We start from the raw sequence: 26,044 nt of genomic DNA on the forward strand, positions 1-26,044 counted from the left end.
CCATGAGAAAGCTGTAGTTACTTACCCCAGGGCCCAGGCTGTGTACTGCCAAGTGGCTTTGACCCTCCTGTGATGGAGAGGTGAATAAAAATGGAACCGCTCATGTGGAGAGGTCTAAAAGTGCTTCATCCACCCCTGTTGGCTCAGGGGATGAAGGATGCTCAGGACTTACCTTCAGAGCAGAGCTGTTACTCATGCTGCAGGGATCTCTGTAACTCGTACCGGAATGTGGCTCGTGTGTTGTGCACAACTTCTACACCCAAATGGTTACTCAGACAGGGAACATGCGTACTTGAAGTCTGCATCTCTTGCAAAGATCTCATACCGAGAGCATGTGGGTGTGTGCTCACTGTGCTTGTGTATGTGAGCTGAGCTGTGTGTATATTATATAGTGTAACTGTATATACATGATATACTTTTTATTTACATTTGGTTACAATTTAAACACTTGTCGTAAATATTTCAGACACTGGAATAATTCAGGTCTATTCCCCTGGTGCCACAGTGTGCTCTGGGCTGGCCAGGGAGAGATGAAAATTTATTTCCATTGTTTAAGGGAAAATAATGAAGTGCATCTGAGTGGGTTCAGCTATGTCATGCGGGAAATGTTCCCTTTGGATGCGAGTCTCACTCCACCCAAATGTGCAATGATGAAATCAGTTGGCACACAAAAGCAACACATTTTGTGACAAGAATGCTTGAGAAGTGTAAGAGTACAGTATGACAAGAGCCCTTTGGAATGAATTAAATCTGTCTCGAGAAAGTAAGTGTTCTTTAAGCTAGCAGAACCCCGTAGAGGGCAAGGCTTCTCCTGCTATATTCTGAATGGAGTTTGATCAGCAATTAGAGCTTGACATTCTCTTACCTAGACTATGACAGCTACATCTGTGAAAACTGATGAGCACACCCAGGGCTGGATTCTCAATAGCTGTGAATTACTGTGGCTGTGTGGCAGCTGAATGGAGTTCAGCAGTCTTGCACTAATGGTTGAAACCTGAAAGTTTCCCTGAGATGCTGCTTCTTGCAGTAGTTAAAACACAGTTTGTTTGGGCTTTCCTAAAAGTTTGTGGTTTAAAGGCACGTATATTTCTGGATTTATAAGACTTTCACCTTTGGATGTTCTATTGTAAAGGGAAAACTAAGTGGGATTAATGAACATACACTTCCTCTAAGAACTGATACCCAGCTGGAACCCAGCAACGTGGACGTTGAGGTTTAGAAACTGAATCTTGGTGTGAAGTCCTTGGGCTCAGGTGACCTCCAGGAGGCTCTAAGCACACCAATGTCAAACCCCAGACGTGATCCGAGGTGCTGTTTTCACAGAGTAAGAGTTTCCATTTTGTTCAGTCAATGGAGACCTGTATTTTAAAGCAGATGCAGGTCCATTTGCATGTGAGCGTAGTACAGCAGATGGCTCAGAATCTGCCTGTGTGTATCAGAGGGCAAATTGCTGTGGTGCTCTGCAGCCTGCCCCCCTGGTTGGTGTATTCAGCCCTCTTTGCCATCAGCTATGCTACAGTGCATCATAGGGAACCAAATTTAAGGCCATCTGTAGTAGATGGTTCATTATACAGTTAGGACTTTATATGGCCCTTAGGATGCTGTATTAAATGGAATTAATGCCTAGAATGAAGACTGGAAATACCTTCTCCCCTTCTTGTTGGGCAATAAACCCTGCAGGACCTGGTGCCATTTTACAGACAGAACAGGGGTTTAACTCAGCTGAATAATCCACATTTCACAAGTGGAATTTCGAAGCACGTTGTTTACCTGCCTGCTTTCTCCTCCCTTTCTAAACGTGTAGGTTGTGCTATCAACAACTGTGAATGTCGATGGGCACGTGCTGGCAGTGTCTGACAACATGTTTGTTCACAACAACTCCAAGCATGGCCGGAGAGCAAGGAGACTTGACCCTTCAGAAGGTAGGACGTTTGTATGAAGAACAGGCCACAGATGTGAAAGCATGTTACCCGTTCTTCCATTTCTGTTTGTTTTCGGGAGGCTGAGGGGGAACTACAGAACCTCAGGGGGGTTAGAGAAGGAAGAGGCAGGAAAAGTGTCTGCTGCGTGCAAAATCTGATCCTCTTTACATCTCAGAGACTCCCCCTCCCCCCAGTTTATTAATTAGTGTGTACTGCAGAGCTGAAAAACACAGAAACACAAAGTATTGTCTGAATTCCAGGCTTCTCGTTCAGCTGGGATAGATTTGATTTCAGGCAAATTAGGCAACATGACATCTTAGTTAAACAGAACTGTTACAGCACAAGATGTGTATGAAAAAGTGTCACCAGTTCCCTTAAACAAACTATGTGCAAAGCATAACAATGCACAGAAGGAGACTGACACTAATTGATTTTAGTTTGTTTGGCCAAGCAAGGCTCATGGCCGGCTGCAGGATGGGTTTTGGACTATATTAAAGCAATTACAAATACTTGTATCTGCTAAGCTTCAAACCGGTTGGCCCCTCCTTTCCCCCTCCCCATACATTCATTCCCAGTGCATTCCACCTCTCTCACGCAGACACTAGCTAGAAACTGCTATCTGTGTCTCCTTTTCCCTCCCCTGCAGCTAGTGAAAGTGAGAAGAGCAAGTGATGTTAGTAGAAAAGACAAGAAAGGATATTATTTCATTATAATGTTTTGCTGCCCCACTTCTTAACTGTGCCCTGTATCAACCTAAAAGAAGAATTAATGAACTGGAAGAAAATGATTGAATCAGTAAAGAATTCAGAGTGGTGTTAATTCTCCCCCAGCGGGCAGTGAAATGGTAGAAGGAAAATCCCAGGATTCCTAGCCTAGGAAGCCATCCAGTTTTTCCTTGACTGATTGGATGTGATTGACTGGCTGTTCAAAGGAGTCTCATGTTTTTGGAGCACTGCCAAAGTTCCCCTCCACCTCTGACCCTGTCAACATTGGGAATGGAGTGATGGATTGACTTTGGTTATGGCCTGGAAACCATATTGGGTTCCTGATGGGATGCATAGTCCAGAGGCCTTGAACATATGGAAGAGAGAAGGGGGGAAAAAAAATCTACTCTATAAAATCAAGGAATTGTCTCCTGAATTGGAGGAAACATTTGATATTCCCCTATCTTTTTTTACCCATTGATAAACTTAATAAATCTGATATCTCTCTCCTTCCACCGGGTTTTTGTATGATCATATGCTACTGAATGGGGTGGTTTTTAAACAGCCTCTGCACAATCAGTTAAGTGTTTCACTTTTCCACCTACTACAGTTGGCCTGTTAGGCTTTAATGACACCAAATTAAGTGCCAGTAATGAATAGGCAAGTCATTAACACCACCAAGGCAGAAAACATGGTTTCATCTATTTATGTATTTGTGTATTGATTTGTTGGGCTTCATGGAATGGTAAAGCAGCCTTTATGGGTGAATAGCTGGAGGGGACTTGTCCTAGGCCTTCCTGCAAAGGGTTTACACCACTGTTGCAAACAGTCTCAAATCCAAGTGGGAAAACAACCCTATAACCTGATGCTCTGATGTCCTTTTGGTTCTGTTCAGCCACACCATGCATCAAAGCAATCAGCCCCAGTGAGGGCTGGACTACCGGTGGAGCAATGGTCATCATCATCGGAGACAACTTCTTTGATGGGCTGCAAGTTGTGTTTGGGACCATGCTTGTATGGAGTGAGGTAGGTAGAGGTGCCTCCCTATTGCTCAACAGTGTTAATAGGAATTAATTAATTCCTGTTCTGATAATGGTATAAAAAAAATGGTGTGTAAGGTAGGATGTATAAGCCTGTGTGAAGGAAATTTATGGGATGTATATCTTCTGTGGAACTCCTTGCTGTGATGCTATTGAGGCCAGCTGCTCAGTAATAGCCAGAGCAGAACTGAACACTTCTAGGTGTCTGAGACAGTAAAGGTAACAAAAGTAAAAAAGAAGGGGTTAGAGTTTGAGAAGGAGGAAGGATTCCCCCTGGGTCCAGAAATAAGCCGGCAGTTAACCAGTCAGCATAAGCAGTGCAATTTTTGTGGTGATGGTTTATCCTAAAACGAGTCTTCCTCTATTGAAGGTGAGAAACTAGACCAGATCTAACACTTTTGCCTGATCTGTGGTGTCTCCGTTACAGCAATAAGCAATGCATTTACTCATGGTTGGAGGGTGAAAAGTGAAAGCAAGGGATTAACACCAATGTGTTGTAATCGTGCCTCTCCTTTTCTTACTTCCCAGCTGATCACGCCCCATGCCATCCGAGTTCAGACGCCTCCACGTCACATCCCCGGAGTGGTTGAAGTGACATTATCATACAAATCCAAGCAGTTCTGCAAGGGTGCACCGGGCAGGTTTATTTACACAGGTAAGTGGCTGTGGTTTACGCTGGAGGAGCTCGGGGCTCTTTCCTTTGGTAATCGGTATTGACAACTCTCTGCTTGACTTATTTAGCCCCTTGCTGGTTGAAGGCCGCTCTGCCGGTTGTGACGTTTGGAGGTGTAAGGAGATAGCTTCATTGTTGTGCAGGGCTGCTGAGGCACTGTTACTACACGTGTTCATGATTTTCCAGATCAGAGCCATGCTGTTGCGATATGGCTCTTCCCATAGGTACATTGAGCGTACAGGAACATGGGAACATTGTTCTACGTTCTGGACGATGTTCTATTCATAACAGGATTTATTTTACATTGCCCTCTTGCTGGGGGTAACCTTTAATTTTCAGGATGATCCCAAAGGACAAGGAAAGCCCCTTGTATTGAGTGAAGCCAATGAGCTGAGTGGAAAATAAATCTGTTGGGGGTGTTTTTATTCTTAAATGGATGATCAGCATCTCTAGTGCCCTGTATTCACCTCCGCTGGCAGAGGAACACTACCTATACGTCTGAAAAGAAGAAATCAGATGTGCCCAGATGACCGTCTCATGGAACTGTCAATACCAGTAGTACCAGTCATGGCATACAGTGGTTTCTGGAGCCTATTAAACATACCTGGAGAATAATGATGTGCTGAGCTCTAAAGGATGGGTTTATATTTAAGTTGAATGACTTGCTCCTACCAAATCGTGGTCAGATTTCTCAAAAGGGAAGGATTGGTTTTCGGTTTTTTTGAAACCAAACAATCCTTTTTCTGTAAACTTTGTGTATTAGAATTATCAAAATTGAAATCAATTTAACTCAGTCATGAAGATCCAGGATTTTTGTTATTAAAAACATGAAGGTAAAAACTTCACCACTTGTTGGGTGAATGGGATTTTTTCCAAAAGTGGAAAAATGTGAATGAAAATCTGACACTTCAGTACCTGAGAACCAATGACTTGTGAGGATGCTGTTACTGCCTTATGCTGCTTTCTATCCTCTTTATTAGTAGACATTTTCTAGTCATTATTACAGGTTGAAATGTAAAGTTCTTCTGTGCCATTTTCTGCTTCTGGAGGCCTTGCTCTCACAGTGTCTTCAGCACAAAAAGTACTTTGTGCTCTTGGTACCTGTGCTGAAAGGGGTTAGGACTGGAGTGATAGAGAGATGTGTAATAGGAATGTGCATTTCTCTGTGAAAAGTCACCTTATTAATGGAAAGCTGTTGTAAGTGGAAGACTTACTTGTCCCATGTAGGGGGGACTAAAGTCAGACTGCAGGGCAGTGCTTTAACACTGAGTTAGAGTGCTTCCTCCAGAAAGGACATAAAGATGCATGTAGGTGCTGTCAGAAGGGAACAGAGTTAGATATACGAGCCCTGCTTTACTGCATGGGGATACAGATCTGTTGGCATCCTCTGAGGAGTGAGTGGGTGCTTCCTGCCACGCGTTCCTCTGCTGATTAGCCTGCAGTTCTCCTGCCGTGGCAGGCGAAATGGTAAACACAGCTACTGGGTACAGCCTCACCTGTCACCCGTTCCCCCAGGCTGTTGCTGCTGGTAGCAGTAAAACCAGCTCCTGAGCTATGGCAATAACACGGTGACTTTTCTTTTCCTTGCTGTGGCTGTGCGATCAGAAACCTGCTGGGAGCAAATGCGTTGGTTTTAATCCAGGCGAGCCATGCTCAGGGTGTCAGGGCCCTTCTGCCTGGGTGCCCTCCTCTGAACTTCCACAACAGCTTTAGAACCTCTTAACCAGTCTCTGTCAGGTTTTATCAGACAGGAGCATCAAAGGTGCTCTTTTGTGAAAGTGGAGAATGGTAAGAGAGTGCTGAATTAATCCTCCACTGAAGAGCTCAACCGTGGTATTAGACAGCAGAGAAGCTACTGGAAGACAGCGTCAGGAAACCAAGTTGTTTAAATGCCACTGCCCTCAGAGTGCATGTGTGTACCCATAGCACTCTGTAAAATGTGCTCAGTAGCAGCAGAGAGGTGCAGCTTTTTGTTGGGTAGAGTGTAGCTGACAAATAGCACCTAAATACAAAAAGGAAGGTTTAACAGATTTGTAACTATTGGTAATACTGGTTACCTGATTGGTAACAAGGGAAACTTAATAGTTTAATAATAAAAAAGTGTGGAATCCTGCAAACTAAGAGCATGGGAAGATGCAGAGGTTCTGTCACAACTAGGATCAGCAGCAGCAGCCGGAGCCCTGGCGCTATTGGGATCATGTTGTATTAACTCCTTCATAATTGTTAATGGCCAAGATACAGCCCCAGATGGAAAGCACAAAGGGGCAAGTCAGGAGCAGCTTCTGAGTAGCTGCCTATGGATACTTCCCAGGTATAACAGGAATAATTATTCATAGAAAGCCAAACCTCAGGGGGTCCCATTGCATCAGACATGGGCAACCAGTTACAGACACGTGCTTCCATTGCATAGGGCAGTGAGGCCTGTGGTCATACAGGAGAGCTGAAAGTTAGGGAAATAGATCTCTTGGGTTCTGGTCATATCCTTTCATCAGCAGAACCCAAATACGGCTCTAAAATATAGAAACAGAAAACCAGTGATCTTAGTACTGTGTGCATCTGCCTACACCCTTCATATTTAATATACAGTCAGCTGTTAATGTGTCCGACTCTTCCTTTGTTAGAGTCACAATAGCACAGGTTGTTGGAAGAAGAAAACGCTAAACTGCTGAAAAGATGACTCTAAGAATGAGATATAAATGCAAGGTGCATCTCAGTGGAGCTGTTCTGGGAGCTCATACGTGTCCTGTGGTGTGTGCTTCTAATCGGCTGCTTGCATGGTGTGCTGTGCTAGCACGGGGCTCTCAGCATTCCCACTCCTGAGCACTGTCATTCAGCCATCAGATTCCTCTCTTCACCCGAATGTGATGTGTGGGCTTTTCTGTAAGGTTCCCAGATGGAAAACTTTTACAAGAGTGAAGCCAATGGGGTTCTATGGACATCTAAGGGTGTGCTGGGGAGCACAGCAAAAAGCTAGAGGTGCCTTGTTAGATGTTAATGGCAGTTGCTGAAGCAACTGACGTGCTTTAAGTTCAGTCTGCAGTTAAAGTGAGAGATAAAAGGTCTATTTTTAAATCACCCCAACTAAACATATAGTCCCTGTGTGCACCTTCATCAGGTGAGCGCAGAGGTTACACACCCCCCCCCCATGTTCTCAATTGCTTTGCTTTCATCAGCTGTTGCTAAAAGAAGAAGGCATTTTCTCTGCTGCTAATCCAGCAGCAGCCTCATATTCTGCCTTTAATACTACACAGCCTCAGTGCTCTGCTGCTGTAAGTAGTTCCATTATAGTCCCCCTGACTTAATAACGCTTACATCAGCTTACGCCAGCTGAGGATATGTCTCCTAGGCTTTCCTATCTTAAGTCTGATCGCAGCTCGGCATTTACTCTGTCACAGAGATGCTAACCTGGAAACGTGTATATCAGGGAGATTTTGAACATAATTTTCCTTGCTGAGCAGAAATCCCCCAGGGGTTACCTTGTCAGCGCAGTGCAATATAAAATAATCTGTAGGATATGTCGGACTCCTGGTTGTACTCTATCAGCCTCTGTGCCATGCACCACGGGTAGGAGGGTACTGGCTTGCTAAAGCTTGTAAGTAGATCTGAGAAGGTCTTGTTACCTGCTTGTGGGGAACAACACTTACAAGGGTGCAGGGAGCTCTACAAATCGGAAGAGCGAGTTTGTGTGGGCAGAACACAACTGATGTGACAGGAGGCATTTGCTCTGCCACTGCTTTAGCCTAGGAAAGGCTCACACACAATAGGAGGCAATGCTGCCCTGGGAGGGAGTGGGGTGTTTGGAAAGCTGTTACCAGCACAGCAAACAGAACACAGGATAGGACAGGGTGCTCCTAGCAGCATCCTTCCCACCCTAGACCACAGTGTACCCCTCGGAGTAGACTGACCTGTGTGTAGGTACCTCCCAAGCCCAAGATGAGTCCAGCTGGGGCTGGCAGCATGGGAAGGTTTTATTCTGTCAGGTGAATACCAAGCATCTTTTTACTATTGGCTTTGGTGAAGGTGCTCACCAGGGAAGGGTGGAATTCAGGCTTTAAGGCCACTGGTGCCTTTCTCTCACATCTTTAAGATTGTCAGAGTGTGTAAACTGCTCCCCTTGGCTCAGTTGTCTGCGTTCAGGATGCTTCTAGAGCTCTGCCTGCTGTGTTTCTTGTCATTCAGACTTTGCAAACAGAGGATGTGCTGCTCCCCGGTCTGCGCCATGGAGTAAAGCAGAGGGGAGCTGCAGAACTCTGCTAGGGTCCCTTTTTGACTGGCAAAGAGGGAGAGCGCTCCTCTCCCAGGGCGCACCCCGGCAATATGAGGCTGAGCTGTCACTCATGATGAATTGTGCAGATCTTCATAACATCATCTTCCTTCCACAGTCTGATGTGCTTTGATGTGTGGTGAAATAATTAATACTTTAAATGTCAGCACTGTTATCGTTGGGTGTCTGAGTTAGTCCCCATTGAGATGAATGGGGCTGAGCTGCCTTTTCAGGTTCTGCAAATGCAGACAGATGTCGTGGCATCGGTTGCTCAAGTGTGAGAAATTGTTTCTTCTCCTATTCCAGTGAGTCAGAATAGCTGAAGACTTGTATTTAGGCTGAAGGCATGGGGTCTGGAGGGTAAGGAGCAATAGCAGAGAGGAAGCACTGTGCCATAGTGTGAGCTAGATAAAACCTGGCAGGCTGAGGGGCATTTAAACCTCTCCCTTCTGCTGACTGCAACAGTTCTGCTGGTAAAGCAGGTATGCTAGAGCAGGGTTTAGAATCTAACTGACAATTGGGTTTATTCACCAGGTGGTTGCTCTTGGTTCAGAATGGTCGAGTCCTTAGGACAATTCATCATTGTTGAGAAGTGATTTGCTGCTGTTCATCAGAATGAAAATATCCATGTCAATCCATTGGAAAAATGTTTGTTGAATAACAGCCAATTTCTTCTTCCTGAATTAGCATTTTGTATATTCCCATTAGCTATTTTTAGCAAACTATGTGTATCTATGTTTGAATTCCTATAGATTTTACATGGCTTAAGATCTATAACTGCACTGGTTAGACTTCTAATCAAGAAGAGAGATGGCCCAAGATGATATATAGGCTCTTGAGAGAATTGGCCTATAATGCTCAGGATTATTGGCAAAAAAAAACCCACCTCCCCAAAAAAGCCCCTTTTGTAGATTCTGTGGCAGTTGAAATGTGTATTATTAAACTCCTTAAGCAAACCAGAATGGCTCCCAGTGGAGAGCAAAGACATTCTAAGTATAGCCAAGACTAAATTCTCAGGTCTGGATTTTCTCTGCTCAATTCCCACTTGATTATCTCCTGTAATATTTAAACTTCATGCCATGCCATAATTATTTAATAGAAAGTAAATAGAGGATGTCTCTCAGTGGGGAATGTGACCTTTTACCTTCGTGTTGTTATACCAGAGACAGGCAGAGATAAACAGAATCCAGACCCGTGTCATTGCTGCCTCACTGGGTAGTTCCATCCTCCTGGTGTCCGAGGCGGCTTCCCCGCGAGGTGCAGGGGATGTTCTGGGAGATGCCATCGGCATCTCCTGCAGTTGGGGTTTCCTGTGCTGATGTCACTGCTTAGGTAAAAAATCAGTCTCATTTTTCCAAAAGGAGGGAAAATGATGCAGGAGGGTGGAAGCTGCTGAGTGAGAACGGTGCTGATGGACTTACAGATGGTACTCACTGAATGTGCCACGGTATTAGGGTCTTGGCAGCAGTGCTTCGTTTGCATTCTAATGCATTCTGAAGAATAAGGAAATCCTAAAATCCATACCTGTAACTGTGTTAGTAAACGCTTGTAATCCCAATGGATTAGAAGCAGTCGAAGCTTTGGAGCATGCAGAGCACTTGATTTTTGATTTCTGTATTAATGTGGAGTTTAATTTGGACTTGTCAGAAATGAGATTCATATTGCCATGATTTCATAGTAGAGTATTTAAAGTGTCTGAAGTGTTATGAAATCATCAGTGATGGCAGCAGGGCTCTGCCAGCTATTACTGACTGAGGATCTGGGTCAAAATAGCTCAGATTATCCACTGGAGATTAACAGCACCACAGTGAGGTGGCTCTGTGTGCATCATAGCCACACACCACTGACAATGTTAATGTGTCTAATGAATAGCTGTGCCCTAGTTTGTGATAGTAAAATGTTGGGGGGTGTTTATTAGATGAGAAAATGTGGTACTTTTCATTTCTGACCTGTTCTGATTTGTATTTGTACCATAACTTGCTTGACACGGTGAGTTTTGCCCAAAGTCAATACATTCATCCTTAAAGGGGTATTTCTGTGGCAGTGCCTCCCTGCTGTACCTTTCAGATTATTCACTCAGCCTTCGATAGATGAGAAATGAGCATCAGAACCTGATGTTTTAAGTGCAGAAGTGGTGATTTCTGTGTTCTCCTACCAAGTAAGCCCCAGTCACAAGTGTAAGGATTGTCTTTGAAAAGGGATTAGTGAGTGAGTAGTTTATTATTCAGCCCATTTTACACTCAGTGCTCAGGGCTTACCTGAGCAGGAGGCAGTGACACCTCCCAGGGACCCAGGCAAGGAGAGGTTTTGTGCAAAGAAGCTGTGAAACTTGTCTGTCTGGTAATGAAACTTAGACAAAGACACAGGCACAGATAGATACAGATTAGATATAGATGGTACAGATATACACACACTCATATAATGTGGTGGTTTTATCCTGTTTTCTTTTCAGCTTTAAATGAACCTACCATAGATTATGGTTTCCAAAGACTGCAGAAGGTCATCCCGAGACATCCTGGGGACCCCGAAAGACTAGCTAAGGTAAAAGAGTTTTAAGCTTTTCACTGAGCCCACTAAATATGTTCTTTAACTCTTATAAAAGAGACAAAATTGTGTCTTAAATGACTGTTACATCTGCACATAAGTTACGTTCACCAGGTCCAAACAAGAATAGGATTGTGTGGAACCCACAGCTGCCATTTAGTGCAGTACCAAAAGTACCAATACATGGTGCAACTGTGTGATGACTGTTGTATTCAGATGTTACACTGTGTCAGTTTCCCCCTAGAACCAGAGGTAACATAAGATACCTTCTAGCTAAAGTGATTTTATTTGGTTATTACTTAGAAAACAGAAATGGACGTGGGGATTAATCAGCTTTTATGTGTCTGTGCAAAGGGATATCCATTGAAATTGAGAAGGGAACAGTTCCTATTTCACTTGGATAGGTCGGGAAGTTCCTTTCATTTTATGGAACCGAGGGCAGGTTCAGGACTACGGAGAGCTCCCGATGAGCGGGAGCACGGGGCCGGCACATCTCATGCACCGCGATGTTGGTATCGGGTTTGAGATACTGCAGACGGTTCAGTTTGTCAGATAAGTGGCAAATAATGGCTCTTGAAGGGACCCATTTTTCAGGATGAACACACACAAACAGCAGTCACTTCAGAAAATACAAACCCAAGGTTTTATTTGCACTGAAACCCTTTTCTGTTCTAATATCAATGTTCTGCATCTTCTCATCCTCCAGGAAATGCTGTTGAAACGAGCTGCTGACCTAGTTGAAGCACTGTATGGAACGCCACACAACAACCAGGTCAGGATGAGTCCTCGGCAGGGGATGGTCCACGGTCAGGTTTGGTAGTCAACACTAGGGCTCTTCTCCATGCATGTTTCTGAGCTCGTCCCCCTTGTCCCGCAGGACATCATCCTGAAACGAGCTGCGGACATCGCAGAGGCTCTGTACAGCGTGCCGCGGAACCCTGCCCAGATCCCCGCGCTCTCCAGCTCTCCCGCGCACAGCAGTATGATGGGAATTAACTCCTACGGCAGCCAGTTAGGAGTCAGCATTTCAGAGTCAGCACAAGGGAACAACCAAGGTAAGCGCTGCAAGCGGTGCGGGGTTCATTTAAACAGTACAAACCTGAGCACAGGCCTTCCTCAGCTGATGGACCCGCTCAGCTGATGGACACAAAGGTGGCTTTGAACTGTTTGCATTAGAACTGGAGGTGTGCTCCCATTCTGGTTGGTGCTCTGTCTGCCACTGCTCCCAGGCACCACATCAGCTATGTGTGAAATAAGTTTTGAGTAGGTTTTGTTACCAGCTTCACCCCAGTCCTCCCCCCCTGCTCCCCACAACAGCTTTTTTGTTGTTGTATTGCTGCTTTTGGAGAAGACAAAGACAGCAACAGGGTTAAATAGGTGGGAAAATCCTTTTTTTTCTTTTGAAGGCTGTTTTGGCGGTGTTACCTTAATGTTAACTTGTGTGATAAATATCATTGATAGTTAGGAAAACGTGCCCTGAAGTAATTAAATTAAATTAGCAGTAACACATCATGGGAGCAGCACAAACTTGGGTGTTTTCTGACTCCTGAATGTTTGGACTTCTAGCACTTGATCCCAGTTACACCCAGTCTGTGGCTGACTGCAGGAGCAGGGCAGTGTTTAACGCTCCACAGCAGTCAACCCATGACAGAGGAAGTTCATATTACCTGTGTTGTGTTAAAAGTCATCACATAGATAATTCTGCTGCTTCTCTTAATAAGGTCTTACCAGCCCTGAATTAGAACTTCATAATATAAATGGGCAGAAAGCACCTGGCTTGATACCTACATGGTAACCACATTTAAAGCAGGTATCGGATTCCAACTTTCTAATGAAAGCTTTTCCATGAAAAAAGGCCATTTGCAGCTGTAATAATAGCCTTATATGTTAATGCTGATGGCTGTGGTGTTGGTCAGGGCTCCTTTTGGAGAAAAAAAAGAGGTAAATTTTGATTCTCAAATATCTGTGATATTTTTTACAGACAAAAAATGGTTTTATTTATCCAGTTTGTTCTTTACCCCAAATATCTATAGACACTGTATATAATACATACATATAAAAAGCATAGAGTCAAGCTGCAAACTAGATCTGGGTTGTAATTTCCCCTTACTAATGTACTTGCTTTATTCGTGATGCATTAATAATTTGAGAAGTATAATCTCCCCCCTAAAACAACAGACAATCCCCATCCCTGCTGGATTCTACCTCAGAAGGAGAGAGGCACACACGCTGCCTTCCAGGGCTGAGAACAGGTTCCAGATTTTATTCAAACCAACTGTGATTAGAAAAATACACATCAGTTCACTGCAGAAAGTCAGTTCCCCACCTTGTTCTAACACTTAATATTGCTTCACTTGAGAGCACGTGCAGAAACACCCTGAATTTAAGGGTATTTCCTTAAATGTTTTAATGAGTCTGGATTTAAGTCAGTCATTTACTTAAGCAGAAGTACACAGGGGAAAGTTCTGCAATGTGTTCTCTTCCAGGTTACATTCGCAATACGAGCAGCATCTCACCCCGAGGTTACTCCTCCAGTTCCACGCCTCAACAGTCCAATTACAGCACTTCCAGCAACAGCATGAACGGCTACAGCAACGTCCCCATGTCCAACCTGGGCGTCCCCGGCTCGCCCGGCTTCATCAACGGCTCTCCCACAGGATCCCCCTATGGCTGTACGTGCTCTGCTCCTCTTACATTTGAGTCTTGCTCCTGCTCAACTTCATTTAGCATGTTGGGAAATGCAGCAAGTGATGTCTTTCAAGAGAAGTGCTCAAGATTTAGCAAAACCTTTGTGAAAGGTTCTGGTTTGGGTTCTGGTGGGTTTTGGTATGAACTAGAAAGGGTTCCCTTTTTTCAAGAATAGAGGAATACTGAATCAATCCTGCTTGTGTTTCCTTCACTTTTTATCCTTATACAGATTCCAAAGTGGCAAAGGCCACAGTGAGAAGGAAGGTACAGTTTGCAACTTACTTCAGACTGAGCAAGTAGCCATCACTTCTAGCACGGGCTACTCCCAGTACACTCTAAAACAATTTGTATGTGTAGGAACTGCATTATCAACCCCAGAGCTGAATTGTGGATTAAATTTCCTGTGAAACTGTGCTACTGTCATAACCAGAAATACAACAACGATTGGATTCAGTTCTGGAATATAGTTACTAGTTTTACCATTAGCAAATGGTAAATGTTCCTTTCATGCTTTGGTTTTTCTCTGACAAGATGTATTTACACACACATAAATAAACTAATGAACAGCTAACCAGCTATTTACTGAGCTGTTACATATTTGCCTACACTGTAGCTCAGACTGAGATCTTCTTGTAGAAGTAGAATGAATAAAAAGAAGGGAGACAGCCAGTTTTACCAAACTTCTGTGCCTGTGTTTCTGACAAGGATTCACCTTTCTCTGTTGCAGTAATGTCTTCAAGTCCAACAGTTGGCTCCTCCAGCACTTCTTCCATCCTTCCATTCTCCTCTTCCGTCTTCCCTGCCGTCAAACAGAAGAGTGCCTTTGCTCCTGTCATCAGACCCCAAGGGTCTCCTTCTCCCGCCTGCTCTAGTGGCAATGGAAATGGGTTTAGAGGTAAGAAATGTACAATTAATATTCAGCCTGCACATGTAAAGCACACAGTGTTAGTCTGGGTAAACACAGGAATCATCTGAATACCATTACATGGCTATTACAGGACTGAGTAGTGGAAATCTGACCCAATCCAACTGGATTAAAGCGATGCTCTGAGCTTTGTCTATTTGGTTTTAAAACAACAGGGGACAGACACTCATTTAGACCAAGGAGGATTTGCCCCGTGCTGCTTTCCAGTCCCAGATCTTTGGTGAGGAACAACTTCTCCTTAGGCTTTAGGGACTTGTAAAATGAGTGTCTGCCCTGCAGAGTTACCACACAGCCCTGTATGTAACAGCCCATGGCTCGAAACCTGCTGCAAGGTTTAGGCGCATACCGGGAATTGAGCCCTGTAGTACATTTACAGCCTTTTTAAAGGTGATCTGCAAAACAAATGTGAGTATTAAGATAAGAATGGAAACCTGTGCTAGATTATTTCTTTTAACAGGCTGGGGGGGGGGGGGGTTGCGACACTTAAATATGCTCCAAGTCTCCATAAAAACAGCCTTTATAGGGCCTGGGAAGTCACCTGGCTCCTTCAGACTTCACTAGAGATAGCCCAGAAAACACAACTCTGGGAATTCAGCCATGCCAAGAGCCAGTGGTAATTCCAGAACGAGCCCCACAAACTGCACCTGTTGATTTGGGTGCGTTATAAATCCTTAGCTGGGCCCCAGGGATGCACAGTGTGATTATTTGATACAATAAGGAAATTCTAAGTGTAGGGAACAAAAACAATTACCCTTTTAAAAGCAAGCTTACAGAAGTGTGAAGCAGCTTCTTCCCCTGCCCCAGTGGCAGGAAGCTGCTTCTGAGATCTTCCTCTTTGAGAAAGATGGAGATGGGAAATGGGATTTCTTTTCCACTGTTTAAAGAAGGTGAGAAGAAGGATTTGAAGTAACTTTGTTCACTCTACGTGTAGGAGGTTTTGTTGGCCCAGCAGTTGTAGCTGTGCATCTAAGCTGTTCAGGTATGGGTTTAGTTTTTGTAAGTTAATTTTGGTGCCTAAAGAGCCCTCATCAGTGCCTGGTCTGACTTAGTGAAACATTTACCTAGGAAGGGGATCAGCTTAACAATAGTTTGCATGTTCAGCTTAAGTCGGTTGGACAGTGCTCTAATCTAAAGCCAGATCAGTTTGTTTGGAACAGATTTAAATCTGCTTTAATGTTAGGCTTGCCTAACTGCTATGCTGGGAAGGCCTCATTGTTATGAAGTTACCTAAGGCAGTGCCAACCCCAGATCAGCTCAATGAGAAAATCACTCTTACTGTTTCAGGGAGTCAGAAATAAACACAGATTAAAAACCCCACTGGCTTTTAAGTTAATACTTTTTTTTCCTTAACTTACCACGTCTGTCCTGGCTGCTCAAGATTCCACTTAGCAAGAGTTTATCTCCTTTTTAATCCTTCTGTGAACAGGTAAAGCATTAGAGTGCTTAGTGTTTACATCACACTTTGTCCAACCTATAAGTTAGTCATCAATAAATGATTTAAAAATAGAATTTGAAGTTTAACATAAAAGCTCAAACCTCAAACTCCTGTCCTCACATCCGTGCATCTCTGCTGACAAAAGCTCCACTCCTGAGGGGTTCAAGACTAATGGATCAGTTAAGGTTATGGTCATTCACTGAAATAGCTTAGGCATATACAGATGCAGAGACTTGGGCATGGATAAACCCATACAAAGTTATTAACCATATCCCTTTCTTTGTGGGATACTTCCTGTACATCAACAGCCCGATACATAAATACGATAATGTGCTGTTATTTAAAGAAGTTTTCAGCACACAGAGCACACCAGGACCTGTCAGACTGCAACAACAGATGACTCCCAGCAAAGGTAGCAGTTGCTTTGCAGAATAGATCCCGTCTGCCCACGTTTGCCCTGCCAGCTCTTTGTAACTATTGAACGGTTCCAGCCATAGATGCAAATTCTCCTTTCCAACTGAAATATTTAAATTGATGCAAGCTGGGGAGCACATGCTTTGGAAAGGATCCAGATACACACAGCCTGATATCCAAATTAACGTTCCCACAGTGCTGACAGACAGATGTGGCCAGAAAGTCAACAGGAGGGTCCCAAAGAGGCTGCTTGAGTGGACTTACTGGGCTGCAGCAATGGGAGGTTGTTAATCCCCTCGGCTATGCCATTGCCCGGTACTGTAAGCTAAGAATAGATGAGCTGGTAATGTAATTTATTTACTTATATCTCAGATTTCAGCATCAGTAAATACTGATGAAGATGGAATAGCAAAAGTGCAGAGCAAGCAGTAAGTAGATGCAGGCTCCTTCCCAAAGCATTCCAGGCACAAGTGATTTGATATTACCTCCATTTCCCCACCCTCCATAATTTAGGGCAAAATCTCTGCAGTGGGGATTTCTTTTAATGTTTGCAACGTAACTTAGCTATGTCTTTTGTTCAAAGGCAAAAGCTTCCTGGTGATAGAGACTCCATCCTACGTACAACATCCTGTTGCAATGAAAACATTAGAACTGCTACCCACACCTCAGGGCATGCCACTCACAAGCAGCAATGAAAACCTAGAATATAACTTCCACATACATTAGCCAAGAAGTGTTTAAGCCTGAGTTAAAACTGGTCTAAACAGAAGTAGCTGTGCCTGTGCAAGCTTCATCCTCAGACTGGCATTCCCGTTATCCCAGGCAGTTTACTGCTGGAAATTTTTGTTCCAAAAATGTATTTTGGGGGGAAGGCCTTGGTGATGCTTCAGAGCTGCTGGAGCCAGTAGGAGAGCTGCTAGGGAATATCCTGTAACTCAAAAGTATTGGCTAAGCATGAAACCTACCTATCTACTCGGCTTTGGGCTGCACAGCGCAGCTGAGACATGTAGAATACCCTCAGATAACCCCCTGTGCCATGTGTTCCTGCTTACCTCTCTCACCTGCCATCTGCTATCCATTCCTACAGTGTAACAGGACATTATAGGTAGAGAACAAGCAGCAATCCATACTGGACACCACTCACTTCTATATGCTGTCCAAATTGAGCGCAGGTGATCCTGATCACAACACTTGTGTACTCTGTTCATGTCATATGTCAAGGCAGTTTAGAAAAGGCACTGGATAGGATGTGACGTGATGCAACACAGCATGCTAGGTACACAAATGCCCAATCATCTCAGATGGAAGGCAGCTGATGGGAAAAGCAAGCAAATTGGAAACTGCTGGAACAGCATGGACTGCTGCCTGCCCAGATTCCCTTTGGCCAGCTCAGCACATCTCAACATAAAAATGCAAGCTCAGTTACAAGGAATAGCAGGCAAGCCCCAGAAGGTCAGATGTTCCATTAACTGTCAGGATCCTGGCCAATCCAAAGGTATTGAAGTCTGATACCCTCAGAAACAGTTTAGCAAAGGGGACACCTGGACTGTTTCCTAAAGAGATCCAGGTATTTATATTAAGGACCCTAATTAATTACCAGTACCTTGTCCTGGCCACATTACGGGTGGCAACAGCACAGGGGTTCCACTCTCCTTGCATTAAAAGGCTGTGCAAACACATAGAGAGAAACAGTTGCTGTGAAAAGTTTGGAAGGGCTGGGATTCCCGTGACCTGGCCTGCTCACACAACACAATGGCTCCTGCGTGGTTCCAGTGCAGACCGTGATCTGCTGCTCCACTCAACAGATAGGTATACTCTTAACTCTTAAAGTAACTCTTACCAGAGATTCTAACCAGGTAAAAATAACAGGGCCACTTCCACGCTAGGAATGTGCAAGCAGAATGCTTCTGCCTGAATCAGAATGATTCCAGAGCCAAGAAGTGATTTAATTATGCCAAAGGCAGCAAATGCTGTGTACATGATACCAATAGGTATGAGAAATATGTATCTGCCATCTGATTAAATCCAGTATAGTGGAAGATCAAGTACAGTTTTCTCCCCAGTTCATTGGCAGAGATGTAAGCAGCACAGCCTGCTCCAAAATAAAAACCTTGAGAGCTATTTAAATCTTGCTAACACTTAACTGAACAAAAATACCTCCTGTTACTATTAATTACTTATCCTTCATTTGATGGAATGTTACTTTTAGCAGCTCTTCATATGTCACAGAGCTATTTGGGCTAGACAAGAGCTCCATTTTTATTAGGAAAAAACCAAAAATCTGCCTTTTTTAATGGAAATATTCAGGACTGTTGGGTGTACCCCCCCAAAAAAGGAGGATATTGGGCAAGATTCACTATTGACAACTTGGAGGTGAAAAAGTAGCTGCTTTCTAGTCTAATTGGAGGAACAGCTAATTGCAGTGGCTTTGCATTCCTGTGTGCTTCGGTAATTAAACTAATGCATGTGTGACACTGCAAACACGTATTTTGATTTTAAGGGTGTTCCTAATGAGTTTGAACTAAATCACAGTGGTTGCTGAGGCAGCCTTTAGTGCCTACAGTTTAGTGCCATGGTGAGGCAGTAACTACATCAACACAACGCCACAGGTGAGACCGAGTTGACTTCTCCACCTCTGAGCTGTCAATGGTTTTACCCAGATTGTTTAAAAACATCTTACATAAAACATGGCTTAACCTGCTTGTTATCTAAGAGAGGCAAACCCACTGTTCATAAATACCTTACCTGCTCGTGGTTAGAGGCGGTGAGTGGGTGAATGCCGATCTCCAGGCTTCCATCCAGATCCAGAATCATTGCTGCAACAAAAGTGTTGATTTCCTGGAGGAAAAAAAATAAATTCTTTAGGAAAAACTCAAAGCTTTTGACTGCATTTTAGTGTCTCAGTTGGAACCATCCTGCACAGGAGCTGGAATTTAGTTCACTTTCATTCCAGTCTAAAGGATGATGGTGCCCTTCAGCAGAGCCCACTGCTGGTTGGAGGCCAGCGGGGTTTTCCTCTGGAAATCCTTTATCATTTTCAGTTCCTTACTTAATAATAAATGATGACAATAAACGGGTGCATGCTCCTAATACTGACAGTAAGTCTGCACATTTTCTATGGTCACGGTGCTGGGATTCAGCAGGATGGTGAAGTCTGGGGGCAGAGGCTGCAGCTTCTATTAGACCAACAGCTTGGTGGCTTGCAGAGCGCAACCCTCCCGTTACCTGCAGCCAGCTCAGGCGTGATGTTTCTGGTGTTGCAGGGTAGGAACATTCAGTTAAGATGCTCAGAGTAGCACCACTGGAGCACTGTTCACCAAAGAGCTGTAGAGCTGCAGGACTGGAGTTTGCTGGGAACCTAGTGCGGAAAGAGGAAAATCAAATGAGAAGGCAGTGCTTTTGGTGTGACGGTGACTGTAAATGCTCAGCACCCATCTTCCTCCTCTAGAAAGCAGAGTTTTAAACCAGGCCAGTATTTAGGCTCCAGCAAAGCACTGAAGATCTAGATCAGCGTGTGCACACACATGTATGTGCATACATGTGTCCGGTGCTTACCAAGCAGCTCTCTGAATTGCAGAGTTCTTTTCCACTACAGAGCAAGGCAGCAGTTTTAGGGGCTACTTGTAAACACCAGGCCTGTGATGGTTATTAATTACAGCCATTAAAGGTGCCCATCACCAGAGCATCTGGGTGCTATCCACGTTGGATTATTTATTTATAAAAAAATTCTCCAACCCTGTGACAATTTTAATGAAGTGTTTCAGTTGATAATTGCAAGCTGTCAAGGTTAATACAATAAGGCTCATCTCTAATTCTTTTTCCATTTCCCTCCAAGAGAAAAAAAAGACCCTCTGGGATAATGACTGTGGTTTCTATATTCCCAACTCATCAGGGAGTGTCCTGCATTGAACCACCTTTATTGAAAAGTTACATCGATTCAATATATAGTAATACAGGCAAAAATAATTACAGCTTTGCTAGCAGTGTAAGACCTTAATCCAAACCTCACAAACATTCAATAAAAAGCGATACAGGCTGGGAATAGGCTTTTGACAGTGCAGCCCCAAAGGGGAGTGGAGGTGGGGTGGAAATGGGCAGATGAGGGTATGTAAAAAAGAGAGAAGCACAGAGCAAAGCCGCGCAGATGAGCTGGGGAAAACCAGGTGAGAATTGCAGCCAATATTCCTCACCCTCCTTGCTCTTTGTTGCAGAAGGAGGCGAAGTTGCAAGCTTAGGATGAAAAGGGAGTGAAACAATTTACCCTTTGCTTGTCCTTTCTGTGTCAGGGAAGAGTTTTACCTGAATTTGCCCAGTGGCAGGTTCCATCCCTACAACTCCTGAGCAGTGTCTCTGCTCCAGAGCACTCACAGCCTGCAGGGAGAAAACCCACTTGGGCTGGGAGAGCTAAAATAAGGAGAGGAAAGCAAGGAATGGAAAGTAGAGACCTGCTGTTTGCTCAGGAGGAGGAAAGGAGGCACAAGAGGGGTCACCAGAACCCCCTATAGGGGTAGTAATGCACTCTCCTGCTTGCAGAGGCTGTGCTGCTGTTGCTATTACTAGCTTGAGTCCAGGACTGCTGCAGAACAGAATATTCCAGTTATACAGTAAAAATGGACTTGCATTACTTGTAAGGAACTTCCCAAAATGATGCCTCTATGAGTGCTCTTCAAATACTTTTGAAGAGACCCAGCACAAAGTCAGACTTGATCTCTGCTTTGATCTGCTGGAAGAGGTTCTCCTTGCTTAAAAGAAATGAAAATCATGCTGATAACAAGAGTATCAGAAAAGGCATTTGTGCCAATGCGTGTTCCCCTCAGGAACAGCCCCTGCCTGGCTGGAATTAATCCGTGTTCCCTGTGCGAGGGACAATCTGATTGCCCACAGCCAGCCTGACTCCGGCTGTTCCAGAAGGGAAGGTGGCCACAGGCACCACCTCTGGAACTGCTCCTGTGTTTGCTGTAGGCAAAGGACCAGCCAGGTTCCCCTGGAGACACGGGTTCAATCCTCTGAGCTCACCTGGATGATTCCGCCTGAGGCAGACGAGGCAGAGCTCACACAGATACACACTGGATACCTGCGTGTGGGGGGGACACCTACTCTGCTTCCAGCCCAGTGGCATCCAGACGAGGGCATCAATCCAAGACTAAGCAGAGTTTTCTTTCCTAGAGGACATAAAGGGAGGCTTGTGGTTAATAGACAGGGAGAAGGCTCCAGTGCCAGGCCAACACTACCCTTAGGGTCATGGTTTAGTTTGGGGAGGAGGAGCTTGCTCTTTGGTGTTAGCAGAAAATCTCTCTCCTTCTAATGCACCCCCTAAAGCAGGCATTTGGATCTTCACCTGCTGTGGTTAGGGTTAGGGAAATGACCTGCTTGGAAATGTGTTTGAAAATCAATAGGAGATTCCCAAGCAAGCAGAAGTCCCTGTGTCCCTGCAGGTGCTCTGGTTTCACTTTCTCTTTCAGGGATGCACCAGAACTGGCTTGGGCTCCAGCCCTCTCACTTCAAGATTTCTTTTCCCATTCTGTTAAACCCCAGCCCACGGCCCCGGCTGTTTAAAAACAGCTCCAATGAAAGAGTCGTGGTAGCAGAGGCGCTTGCCCCAAGCGCTTTTTTAACCACTGCAAACACAGGGGTGAAATCAGTTCCCACAGGACGGGGCTTTAAACACATGAATAATCCCACACGTTTCAGTGAACATAAATCTGTGCAGGATTAGGCCCTTGCGCTGCGTCGAGGCCCCTTTGAAAATATGACTCACTCATTTGTTATATAAATACATATAAACTTCACTTACCCCTCAGGACCTCTGGGAACAGCACCAGTTCCCGGCAGATTCCAGTGTTGCTGGTGTCAGTTATGAGGGATCCAGCTGCAATGAGAGGCAGGCAGAGTGACTAATAAATGATTTCCATGAGCCCAGTGTTCTGGGAATGTGCCAGGGAGGAGCTGCAGTGGGTCAGGCATGGGGCAAACAGAGCGAGAAACACGCTGCTCTGATAGCTCCACTGCAAGGGGATGAACAAACCCAGCTCTGGTCATTGTCCCAGGAATGGGGACCTGCAGTTCCCTGGTGAGCCAATTCCCACTTGCTTCCCCATCTTCCAACATGACCCTTCTGCACACAGGCTTTGTGGGAAGTGAAACCCAGAACTGAGCAGCCCCCTGAGAAGGGCTTGGAGTGGGAAGTCTGAAGTTCTGAGGGTGGTTCTGAGCAATGTCCATCCGCAAGGATACCTCAGGAGATGAGCACCCAAAAATGGGCTTGCATTTCCAGAAACTGACTGCTGAGGGCTGAACTGATTTATCCATCATCAGCTGAGGGGCTCGGATGTATTTTGTTCCTTACCAGTTTGCCAGACTTTCATCTTTGTCACTTTTCTCTTTCAGCCATGACTGGCCTTGTCGTTCCCCCGATGTAAGGAAGAGGCAGTTCTGCTCCTCTCCCTCTTCCCTTTTTTCCTCTTTTTTGTTTTCATGTTTCTTTTACAGCACAAAACTACTTATTGTGATGGACCACTAAAAGAAAATAATAGCACTACAAGCTCTTTTTTGGGGGAAAGCCAGGCCCAGGAGAGAAAAAAAAAGGAACATTTTTTACAGACTGGACAAGACAGAAGTTGCATCTTTTACCTGTTTCATATTTGTGACACAACCACGTCAACTCCTAAACCATTGCGAAGGAAGCATCAGCCACGCGCCGGGGTGAGCAACAGTTGCCCGAATGGAACCCGAAATGCAAAAAGTCTTTCCTGACCGCCGTGAAACCTTCCTGAGATTTGTAAACTATGAAAAGGAGAAAGAAATTGGCAGAAATGATTCAAGCGTGATATTTTGGATACAATTTGTTTTACTTTGTAGGGGAAAAAAGTTGAAGTTTCTATTTTCTACGGAGCCTTTCAGATATCGATTTAGTTTATGCAGAAAAAACAAACAATTCAACAAAACAGGGTACCAGCATGAAAGGATTTCTAGGACGAACAACCTGCCGTGAATGATGGAACTTTGGTGTATGTGTGTATTTGCTCATAGTTTAACCTCTTTAAAAAATGTAAGATGTTTTACAATTATTTAAATAAATAAACTTGTAACTTATTGTATGTAGAGGTAGAAATTAAACCCTTTTTTGGATTTTTTTTTTCCTCCAGTTGTACAATGAAGAAAAATGATGCAAAAATGTAGTGATAAGTTTGAGATATATTATTACCGCTGCGATTGCTCCTCCCTGGTCCCTCCGACTGACTCCATGTGCAAGGATGTACAGAATTCCTTCTGATTAACAAAACCATCAGGAACTTTTACATCCCTTGTGGTCTCCAGGTTGCTGGTTCATGTATGAATTTGCATCCTTCTCGTTTTCCCCCCCCTTCCAGTTTTGGTTTCAGTTCAGATATTCAGGTACTAAGATTAACTGCTAAGTCTCAAAGACCCTCCTGGCAAAGGAATGGCCCAGAGGGCTCTGAATGGATCAGATTTGTCATGAGGTACTGAGTGTGTTTTATAGATTCGATGTATGAGGAAGAGGGTTCTGCAACATCCTGTTCTTCCATGTAGTTAGAACACCTTAAGTTCAGTTATACTCCATATTAAGGGTGCATTTATAAGGGTAAATATGTATTGGAATAATTTATGCACTTTTATCCTGAGTCATTACAAATGGTAAGTATTTTCCATTTATATATTGAAGTTCATAGAAGTAATTGATTGCTTTGAATTTTTATGCATTTTAGAGTAAAAAGAAAGTTTTGTTCTCCTTCTCTCCTGAAACTGGAAGGCGAGAACAAGGCTGTTGAAAACCCATCACTTGTTACCTGACCAAACCAGAGACCATTGAGAGAATTTGATTGTTGGAAAGATGTTTCTAAAGGAAAAAAAATCAGGCACACAACTTACAGCCCACTAAAAGACACACAGTTCCTACCTGCATGAACAGTTGTTCCTATGGTAACACTATGTTAATAAATAAACCCTTCATATATGGCCCCTGAAACTGTCCTTGTCCATGTGCCCGGTAGTTTTATTGATGGGTAAGTAAAATAATATTCCTGGTGATCCTGATGTGTGGGGAATAATGTTCAGTGCTGGACCTGGGATGGTGAAGAGTGGGGACAAGGCTGGGGTGATCTGGAGCCTGCTTGGAGTAGCAGTAGAGTGGGAAGCTCCTCTCTAGACCTGTGCTTCACATCTGGCCACAGGGATAAGTGACAAGGTGCAGGGGGTGGGATGGGACTCGCACACCCACATGGCATGGACAGGACTTGGGTGCAGGGATGTGTTGTGCCAGTGTGTAACATCAGCCCCTTGAGTAGAGCATCTCCATTTTCACCATGGAGGCATGGTTCAGCTCATGAGAGAGAGGTATTTAACATACGTGAAGATGTACAGGGTGCTTCTGAACTAGAAGTTGGCACTGACTGGGGAGACAGTGGAACTGGGTCCCTCCTTGTCATCCTGACCCCACCGTGAGGTCCTGGCCAGGGCTTCATTAAGTGCCTCTTCAATGCTACTGAATTTTGTTTCTAAAAGGTGGAGAGGGTTTTTGTCTTCTAAAACTCAAGGCCCGATTTGTTCTATCAGCAAAAACCCAATTAGAAGCAACTTCAAATAGAGATGTGGTGGGAATAATGTGTTTTTAAGCAGCATGAATATACAGTCAGGGCCTTGCAGTCAGGCTACTGAAAGCATCTGCATTCCAGAGGTGAAATAAAGTAACTCACCATTAACTGTGGCTGCAGGGTCGCATCACGATAACCTGGGCATTGCCACTCAGAGCAAGACATAAAAGAACACCAAGAAAAGTTTTCCTTGCATCCCTAGGTACTGATGTCCCAGGCAGGCCGAGTGGGATGGCCAGAGTCAAGTCTGGAGTTCTGCACACACACAGATAAAAAACCAAACTGAGGATTATTAGAGTTGGGAGTCAAATAACATCAGTCAATACCACCCTGAGTCCCAGATTCCCAAACAACCTCTTCATGGACCAGGCTCGTTTCTGATGTCTCAGCTCCCTCCTTCCCATTCTGACCTACCAGAAAACCCCAAACAGCTCCAAAGCATCAGGAGGGAGGGAGATCTCCCCCCCTGCTCTGTACAGGCCACTTCTGAAATGCTATTTCTCTTATACGCAAAATCCGATGCCCAGCGAATATTCCAGGTAGGAATTCCCGGATCCCATGCTGGAGAGCAGCAGGAGCTCCCTTAAATCCTCCCACAACTTTTAGCAAGATTTGCATTTCAGAATCTCAGTCAGGAGGGTTTTAAATGTAAAAAATGGAACATTTCCCAGAAAAAGCCATTCTGATAATTCCCACCTTCTTTTCTCCTATTGCTTAGTGAGCACAGGCCCTTAGCAAAGCTCGCTGGTGTCTTGGGGAGAACCAGGGTAAACCCAACAGGAAGGGGACAGTTCTGAACCACTCAACATCCCCTTCACACTGG

General features: G+C 44.4%; 2 protein-coding genes and 1 long non-coding RNA gene across 6 annotated transcripts in view; 1 reads left to right on the forward strand and 2 right to left on the reverse strand.

Annotated features, from left to right (window-relative positions):
* The window catches only part of EBF2 (EBF transcription factor 2), a 114,922-nt gene extending 91,180 nt beyond the window's left edge, over window positions 1-23,742 (forward strand). The window contains exons 8-16 of one of the 4 annotated variants that reach the window (XM_061349725.1): window positions 1,805-1,922; window positions 3,522-3,652; window positions 4,195-4,321; window positions 11,056-11,144; window positions 11,854-11,919; window positions 12,025-12,202; window positions 13,634-13,819; window positions 14,563-14,730; window positions 23,099-23,742. In XM_061349725.1, the coding sequence (XP_061205709.1) occupies window positions 1,805-1,922; window positions 3,522-3,652; window positions 4,195-4,321; window positions 11,056-11,144; window positions 11,854-11,919; window positions 12,025-12,202; window positions 13,634-13,819; window positions 14,563-14,730; window positions 23,099-23,118 (1,083 nt within the window). In that variant the 3' untranslated portion in view covers window positions 23,119-23,742. Of the gene's footprint in view, window positions 1-1,804; window positions 1,923-3,521; window positions 3,653-4,194; window positions 4,322-11,055; window positions 11,145-11,853; window positions 11,920-12,024; window positions 12,203-13,610; window positions 13,820-14,562; window positions 15,550-22,996 lie in introns of those variants that run through there. The other 3 variants (XM_061349724.1, XM_061349726.1, XM_061349723.1) reach the window with 3 other exon arrangements.
* The window catches only part of CDCA2 (cell division cycle associated 2), a 251,906-nt gene that overhangs the window by 138,313 nt on the left and 87,549 nt on the right, over window positions 1-26,044 (reverse strand). The window lies entirely within an intron of this gene.
* Window positions 19,864-23,337, reverse strand: LOC133210399 (uncharacterized). The gene is made up of 4 exons (XR_009724932.1): window positions 23,240-23,337; window positions 22,404-22,478; window positions 20,909-20,980; window positions 19,864-19,967 (listed from the first exon to the last, which is right to left on the reverse strand). It is a non-coding gene; the product is annotated as an uncharacterized LOC133210399 (long non-coding RNA).

Source organism: Neopsephotus bourkii, unplaced genomic scaffold (genome assembly GCF_033783945.1).
Source record: "Neopsephotus bourkii isolate Nb327-2 ecotype Australia unplaced genomic scaffold, CSIRO-AGI_Nbou_v1 NB_457, whole genome shotgun sequence".
NCBI classification, from domain to species: domain Eukaryota; kingdom Metazoa; phylum Chordata; class Aves; order Psittaciformes; family Psittacidae; genus Neopsephotus; species Neopsephotus bourkii.